Here is an 8,691-nt window from a genome sequence, read left to right as displayed (position 1 = left end):
GTGTTATTTTGGAGGTGGTTTGTTGATGGTGTTCTGATGTGGTTTGTAGCTGTCTGCTGGGTGCACAGGTTCTGGGGCCTCCTGGGAGGTGCAGGCCAAGATAAGCCAACCACTGTGTTCTGTCCAGGGCCACCCAAATAAGCCACAACACAATTTACTGTTGGTTGCTACTTCTGCTTGTCAGGGAGGTGCCCAAGTGAGTCCAAGCTGTAAACAAGGCTAGATGCTGCTTGTGCCATCCTTGTGGCCACTTAACAATAGGCACAGGCCATGCAGAGGTCAGATGCTATTTGTTTGAGAAAAATTTGGAGGATCTCAAGCATGAACAAAGACAAGCCATTTTTATGGAAAAATCCCTGGAGACAGACTGGGTGGGCCTAAAAGTTGGGTGGGTCACATAGCCTTAGGGAATCACCAAGGCAGTGGGGGGTGGCTGGGAAACTGTGAGTCAGGTTGATGGAGTCTCAGATATGGTGTCTACCTGGCTGCTCTTGGTTTTGTGAGGGGAGTGCTCAGAAAAGGAACAATGGCCTCTGCCAGCACTTTGGGAGAACGCTGCCTCCCAGTTCTTGCCCTGGTGCTGGACAATTCAGTTTCTCCCCATTGTCTCTGATGGCTTTCAAGCTGCTGCTTCTGTGCTGGAGCTCAGAGGGAGTGATTTGGAGTAAGTCTGTATGCAGGCACTTTAAGAGGAACTACCTGAGACTCTAGCAGTTTGTCAATCTCCACTGGTTTTTACAGTAAGAAGTTAACACTTATCTTCCTGGCACTGGAACCCTGGGATGGGACCTCTCACTCCTGTGATATCTCTTCCAGTTTTCACTTGCCACATATAAGTGTGGTACTAGCATGTTCCACATCTCCACACTCTGCTCAAGTCTAGATGTAGTTTCTTCTTTAATTCTGTAGTTCTAGGACTTCCATTCAGCTTGATTTATGATGGTTCTGAATGATGATTTTTTGGTAGTTCAGTTGTAATTTTGATGTGGTTGTGCAAGAAGGTGTGCTGTGTTTACCTAGGCCTGCATCTTGAACCTCCTGATGTAATGTTCATGCATTTTGGTGGCAGTAACAGCTGCAGGAATCTACACATAATATGCCATGGACTGAACATACATTGTAACAATGTCAGTTATTTGGTTTAGATATTAGGCTATCATTACACTGAAATGCAACCCTTTCAGAAAACTGGGTGAAGGGTACACAGGACTTCTTGGTATTGTTTTTGCAACTTTCTGTGAATCTATATTTATGTCAAAGTAAAAACTTAAAAGTAAAGAAGTTTGCTAATAGATAATAGGTATCTGTCTATTCTGAACCAAGGTCCTTGTAGAAACAAAAAGACTAGTAGAGTGATTCTTCATGGTTGGACATTCTTTCTACATCAGAAAGATGTAACAACCACCCTCAAGGAGGTTTCCATAAGAATATGAGTAATGCCATGCAAATAGTTAAGAAATAGAATTGTGAGTTTCAAAGAAGTTAGTCAGTGGACAAAAGGGGAAGAAATCATCTAGATTAGCTGTTTCCTAAATCAGATAATCTAAGACACGAGTCACACTTAAAACAGGAAGTCTTTTTAACATGCAGAGAACAAGGTCATTGGCACTCTGTGGCTGGGCTTGCTGGTGTCTGCACCATGAGGAATGGATGTATAAGGTTGCCTCCAGGTAGGTAGAATTATAACAATGGAAATGAACGACTATCTGGGAACTCTAAAGCTATCTTGGAACTCTATTTCCAGTTTGAGAATTTTCTCTGTTCTTTGATTTATTTCTAGTTTTCCTACTACCTCTGTAAAGGAAAACAGGGGAAAAATGTTAAGAAGGATATTAACTCAATTATATTAAATGTTGAAAGGGAAAGTCAGTGAAACTAATTCCTAGGACAAACTTGGGACCTTAACACAGTTTGCTCATTTTACCACTAGATTCACTAGAGAAACAGAATATATAGCAGGTCCTGGAATAACATCATTTTGTTCAATATCATTTCATTATAACATTGATGAGATACTCTAGGAACCTAATTCTTGTTTAGAGTGATTAGCCTGTGGTCTTGTTGTATGTCATTTTGCCACAGTTACAAGAACCTATCACTAACATTAAATAAGAACTTACTGTACATATTATATTGAGAAATGAGCTTATGAAATAATGGAGATTGGGAAATGCAAACTATGCAGGGAAGGCTGGCAGGCTGGAAACCCAGGGAAGACTTCATGTTGCATCTCAAGTTCCAAGGCAGTTTGGAGGTAGAATTCCCTATTTTTTTTTGGAGGAGGAGGTCAGTCCTTTTTTTCTCTTAAGGTCTTCAACTGATTGGATGAGGCCCACCCAGATTGCGGAGGGTTATCTGCTTTACTCAAAGTCTACTGATTTAAATGTCAATCTCATGTACACCTTCACAACACCATCTAGACTAAGATTTGACCAAACATCTGGGCATTGTGAGCTAGCCAAGCTGACATATAAAATTGACTGTAACATAACTTAATTTATTTTTTCAGAAGTGTACATACCCAAACTTTCTGAAAAACTCTAATTTGCTAAAGAAAACATTGTCATTAAGCCTATGTAATTTGTGTATGTCATGGGATGATTTGAAGGGTAATAACAGTGATAGAGTAAAAATGATATTTTCCAGGTCATCTTAATTTTGATTAACATTTCAATGAAAATATCCATATTTCTTATGTGATTTGTGGAACATGACTTTTTTTTTTAAGCTGGGGACATTTTGGAGGGTTCATTGTACCAAATGCAGTGGGTATTTATTTATTTTATTTTTAAATTTTAATCATTATTCAAATAGTTGTCTCCTTTTTACTCCAAATCCAGTCCCCCTGCCACCCTCCCCACTTCCCCACCCTCCCCACCTCCCCACTTCCCTCCCATTACCACCCTCCCCTTAGTTTATGACCGTGTGTCCTTTAAGTTTGTTCCTGTGAACCCATCCCACTGTGCCCTGAAATTCCCTCTTCTATCCCCTCTGGTCACCATCAGCCTGTCCTCTATTTCAGTGTCTTTGGTTATATTTTGCTTGTTTCTTTGTTTTGTTATTTAGATTCCTGTTAAAGGTGAGATCATATGGTATTTGTCTTTCACTGCCTGGCTTGTTTCACTTAGCATAATGTTTTCAGCTCCATCCAAGCTGTTGCAAAGGGTAGGAGCTCCTTCTTTCTTTCTGCTGCATAGAATTCCATTGTGTAAATGTACCATAGTTTTTTGATCCATTCATTTACTGATGGCCATCTTGGTTGCGTCCAGCATCTAGCTATTGTAAATTGTGCTGCTATGAACATTGGGATGCATAGGCTCTTTTGAATTGGTGTTTTAGTATTCTTAGGATAGAGTCCCAGCAGTGGCATTGCAGGGTCAAAAGGCAGATCCGTTTTTAGTTTTCTGAGGAAGTTCCATACTGCTTTCCATAGTGGTTGTACCAGTCTGCAGTCCCACCAGCAGTGCACTAGGGTCCCCTTTTCTCCACAACCTCTCCAACACTTGTTGTTTGTTGCTTTGTTTATGATGGCCATTCTGTCTGGTGTGAAGTGGTATCTCATTGTGGTTTTAATTAGCATCTCCCTGATAGCTAGCTATATTGAACATCGTTTCATGTGTCTTTGGATTTTCTGTATGTCCTCCTTGGAGAAGTGTCTGTTCAAGTCCTTTGCCCACTTTTTAATTGGATTCCTTGTCTTAGAGTGCAGTTGTGTAAGTTCTCTATATATTTTGGAGATTAAACCCTTGTCTGAGGTGTCATTGGCAAATATGTTTTCCCATACAGTTGGTTCTCCTTTAATTTTGATACTGTTTTCTTTAGCTGTGCAGAAGCTTTTAATTTTGATGAGGTCCCATTTGTTTATTCTTTCCTTTATGTCCGTTGCTCTAGGGGACACGTCAGTAAAAACATTTCTTCATGAAATATCTGAGATTTTCCTACCTACGTTCTCCTCTAGGACTTTAATGGTGTCATGTTTTATATTTAAGTCTTTTATCCACCTTGAATTTATTTTTGTATGTGGTGTAAGTTGGTGCTCAAGTTTCATTTTTTTTGCACGTGGCTGTCCAGTTCTCCCAACACCATTTGTTGAAGAGGCTATTTTTACTCCATTTTATGTTGCTGCTTCCTTTGTCAAATATTAATTGACCATAGAGACTAGGGCTTATTTCTGGGCTCTCTGTTCTGTTCCATTGCTCTATGTGCCTGTTTTTATGCCAGTACCAGGCTGTTTTGATTACAGTAGCCTTGTAATATAGTTTAGTGTCGGGTATTGTGATCCCTCCTACTTTACTCTTCTTTCTCAAAATTGCAGCAGCTCTTCGGGGTCGTTTATGATTCCACATAAATTTTTGAAGTGTTTGTTCTATGTCTGTGAAATATGCCATTGGTACTTTAATAGGAATTGTATTGAATGTGTAAATTGCTTTGGGTAATATGGACATTTTGATGATATTAATTCTTCCAATCCATGAACACCGTATATGTTTCCATTTGTTTGTGTCTTCCTTGATTTCTTTCTTCAGTGTTGTGTAGTTTGCTGAATACAGGTTTTTTTATCTCTTTGGTTAGGTTTATTCCTAGATATTTTATTTTTTCTTTTTTGCTATTTCAAATGGGATTTTTTTCCTTGATCTCTGTTTCTGCTGTTTTATTGTTGGTGTACAGAATTGCCTTTGATTTCTGGATATTGACTTTGTATCCCGCTGTTTTGCCAAATTCATTTATTAGGTCAAGCAGCTTTTTCGTAGAGTCTATAGGATTTTCTATGTATACTATCATGTCATCTGCAAACAGTGACAGTTTTGTTTCCTCCTTTCCGATTTGAATGCCTTTTATTTCTTTTTCTTGTCTGATCGCTGTGGCTAAAACTTCCAGTACTATATTGAATAGAAATGGTGAAAGCGGACAGCCTTGTTTTGTTCCTGATCTTAGTGGAAAAGATTTTAATTTTTGGCCATTGAGAATGATGTTGGCTGAAGGTCTCTCATATATGGCCTTTATTATGTTGAGGAATGCTCCCTCTATTCCCACTTTGCCGAGTGTTTTTATCATGAGTGGGTGCTGTACCTTATCAAATGCTTTTTCTGCATCTATTGATATGATCATTTGGTTTTTGTCTTTGCTTTTGTTTATGTGATGTATTACATTTACTGACTTGCAAATATTGAACCATCCTTGCATCCCTGGAATGAATCCCACTTGGTCATGATGTATGATCTTTTTAATGTATTGTTGGATGCGGTTTGCCAGCATCTAGTTGAGGATTTTAGCGTCAATGTTCATCAGTGATATTGGCCTGAAGTTTTCTTTCTTTGTTGTGTCTTTATTTGGTTTTGGAATTAGGATGATGTTGGCCTCATAAAAAGAGTTTGGGAGACTCCCATCTTTTTGGATTTTTTGGAATAGTCTGTGAAGGATAGGGGTTAGCTCTTCCTTAAATGCTTTGTAGAATTCTCCTGTGAAACCATCTGGTCCCGGGCTTTTGTGTGTTGGGAGTTTTTTGATTACTGCTTCACTTTATTTTGTTGTTATTGGTCTGTTCAGGCTTTCTGCTTCTTCTTCACTGAGTTTTGGAAGATTATATTTTTCTGGAAAGTTGTCCATTTCACCTAGGTTTTCACATTTCTTGGCATACAGCTCTTTGTAGTAATTTCTTACAATCCTTTGTATTTCTGTGGTATCTGTTGTAATGTCTCCTCTTTCATTTCTGATTGTGTTTATTTGGGTCTTCTCTCTTTTTTTCTTGATGAGTCTGCTTAAAGGCTTGTCGATTTTATCTTTTCAAAGAACCAGCTCTTGGATTCATTGATCCTTAGCATTGTGCTTTTAGTCTCTAGGTCATTTAATTCTGCTCTGATCTTGGTTATTTCCTTCCTTCTGCTTGCTCTGGGCCGCCTTTGTTGTTGTTCCTCAAGTTCTTGTAGACATAGGGTTAGGTTGTTTGTTTGGAATGTTTGTAACCTTTTTAGGTGGGCCTGTATCGCTATGAACTTCCCTCTCAGGACTGCATTGGCTGTGTCCCATAAGTTTTGGGTTGTTGTTAGTTCTTTTTCATTCATTTCCAGAAACCTTTTGATTTCTTCCCTAATATCATTCTTGACCCATTCATTGTTTAATAGCATGCTATTTAATGTCCATGATTTTGAGTGTTTTTTGTTTTTTTTTCCTTGGGGTTGGTTTCTAGCTTCAGTCCCTTGTGGTCTGAGAAAATGCTTGGTATGATTTCAATTTTCTTGAAATTCTTGAGGCTTTTTTTGTGTCCTATCATGTGGTCTATCTTTGAGAATGTTCCCGTGTACATTTGAAAAGAATGTATATTTAGCTTCTTTTGGATGGAGGGCTCTGTATATATCAGTAAAGTCCATTTCATCAAGGGTATTGTTCAATGCCACAATATCTTTGTTGATATTTTGTTTAGAAGATCTGTCCATTTTTGATAGTGGGGTGTTAAAATCTCCCACTATAATTGTGTTGCTGTCCATGTCTTTCTTGAAGTCCTCTAAGATTTTCTTTATGTATTTGGGTGCTCCTATGTTGGGTGCATATATATTTACAATATTTATGTCTTCTTGATGGATTCTTCCCTTGAGTATTATGAAGTGACCTTCTGGGTCTCTCTTTATGGACCTTTCTCGGAAGTCTCTTTTGTCTGATATGAATATTGCTACCCCGGCTTTTTTTTCCTGTCCATTTGCTTGGAAGATTTGTTTCCAGCCCTTCACTTTCAGCCTGTGTAGGTCTTTTATCCTGAGGTGGGTCTCTTGTAGACAGCAGATATATGGGTCATTTTTTCCTTATCCAATCAGCTATTCTATGTCTTTTGATTGGAGCATTTAATCCATTTACCTTTAAGGTTATTATTGATAGGTACTTAATCATTGTCTTTTATGTATGTGTGTTCCTCTCTCTCTCTCTCTCTCTCTCTCTCTCTTTCTCTCTCTCTTCTCTCCTCCTTAAAGCAGTCCTTTTAGAATCTCTTGCAGAGCTGGTTTGGTCGAGGTGTATTCTTTTAGACTTCTTTTGTCTGGGAAGCTTCTTATTTGGCCTTCTATCTTGATTGAGAGCCTTGCTGGATATAGTAGCCTTGGTTGCAGACCTCTGGTTCTCATTACCTGGAGTATTTCTTGCCATTCTCTTCTGGCTTGAAGTGTTTCCATTGAGAAGTCAGCTGTTAGCCTTATTGGGGCTCCCTTGTATGTTACTTCCTTTTGCTCCCTTGCTGCCTTTAAGATTCTCTCTTTGTCTTGAAATTTTGTCATTTTAATTGTGATGTGCCTTGGGGTGGGTCTCTTTGGTTTCCTCTTGATTGGGACTCTCTGTGTTTCCTGGATTTGTGTGACTTTTTCTCTCATCAAATTAGGGAAGTTCTCCTTCATTGCTTGTTCAACTAGGTTTTCGATCCCTTGCTCTTCTTCTTCTCCTTCTGGTATCCCTATTATACGGATATTATTACGTTTCATATTGTCTTGCATTTCTCTTAATCCCTCTTCATTCCTTCTGAGCCTCTTTTACTTCTCTTGCTCTTTCTGGGTGCTGTTTTCTACTTTGTCCTCCAGCTCGCTAATCCAATCTTCTGCTTCATCAATCCTGCTTTTCATTCCTTCTACTGTGTTCTTCAGTTCAGAAATTGTATTCTTCATTTCCTCTTGTCCTTTGTTGAGAGTTTCTATTTCCTTTTTCATGTTTATATAGTTTGCAGTGAGATTGATGTAGTTTCTCTCTAATTTCTGAAAGCTCATTGTGAGTTCATTGAACTTCCTGGTAATGATTGTTTTGAACCCACTATCTGATAGTTGATTTGCCTCTATTTCATTTAGCATTTTTCCTGAGGCTTCCTCGTTTCCCTTCAGTTGGGGGTTGTTTCTTTGTTTTCTCATTGTTCGTAGCTTTCTTCTTTTTTCTTCTTGTTTGTTAATTTGAACTGTTCTGATTCCCTGTAACTATGTTGTGAACTTCTGTGGTAGAATAGTTGTGTGTTTCAGTGGTGCAATCTCCTTCGTGTATCCTGGTGTTCACAGCTTCCCCCTACTCTTTTTTGGGATAAGTTGGAGGAGTAAGGCAAAATGGTTTAAAACAGCAAGACAGTATACTATGATATTTACTTTAGCAGCCAGTAGAGAAGAGATGGGTTATCCTTTGGCTCCTTATAGTTTTAACCATGATCCTCCACCCCACTATCCACGTTTTAGAAAGGATGGAAAGAAGGTAAGACTCTTATTGGGGCCAAGAGGATTGTTCGTTGGATCTAGAAAGCTGTGAGGCTGTGGGAGGTCAGATTCTAAGGTAGGGTTGGACTAAAGATTAGTATATAGGAGTAGTGAGTAAAAGAATAGAGACAACCCCCACATTAGTATAGTTCAGAAAATTGCAAAGTGGGCTGAGATCAGGTAGGGGTATTGAGAAGCATTTACAATTGTATAGACTAGGTCTTACTAGCAGTAATAGTAAAGTGGCAGTCTTGTGGCAGAATCGATGAGGTCTAGATAACAAGAATAAAGAGTATAGAACCTTGAGAGGTGTATTAATGGAACACAGATGAAGGATAGTAACTTATCAACACCTTGTGACTGAGATACCAGGGGGAACCTATCAAATGACAGTATAACCAGCCAAGCAAAGAAGATTATACAGAAAGAAAAAAGAATACCAAAAAAATTATTAAAATAAAAAATGTCAGAAAAGTGAGAA

General features: G+C 38.7%; 1 protein-coding gene across 1 annotated transcript in view; it reads left to right on the top strand.

Annotated features, from left to right (window-relative positions):
- The first annotated feature begins 1,624 nt into the window (after positions 1 to 1,624).
- The window catches only part of LOC123828271 (adhesion G protein-coupled receptor E2-like), a 63,866-nt gene continuing 56,799 nt past the window's right edge, over positions 1,625 to 8,691 (top strand). The window contains 1 exon segment of the mRNA XM_045853086.1: positions 1,625 to 1,670. Coding sequence (XP_045709042.1) covers positions 1,640 to 1,670 — 31 coding nt within the window. The 5' untranslated portion in view covers positions 1,625 to 1,639.

This window comes from Phyllostomus hastatus, unplaced genomic scaffold, assembly GCF_019186645.2.
Source record: "Phyllostomus hastatus isolate PE091 unplaced genomic scaffold, TTU_PhHast_1.1 phas_contig_98, whole genome shotgun sequence".
Classification (NCBI taxonomy): Eukaryota; Metazoa; Chordata; class Mammalia; order Chiroptera; family Phyllostomidae; genus Phyllostomus; species Phyllostomus hastatus.
This window is presented reverse-complemented; position numbering and strand designations above follow the sequence as displayed.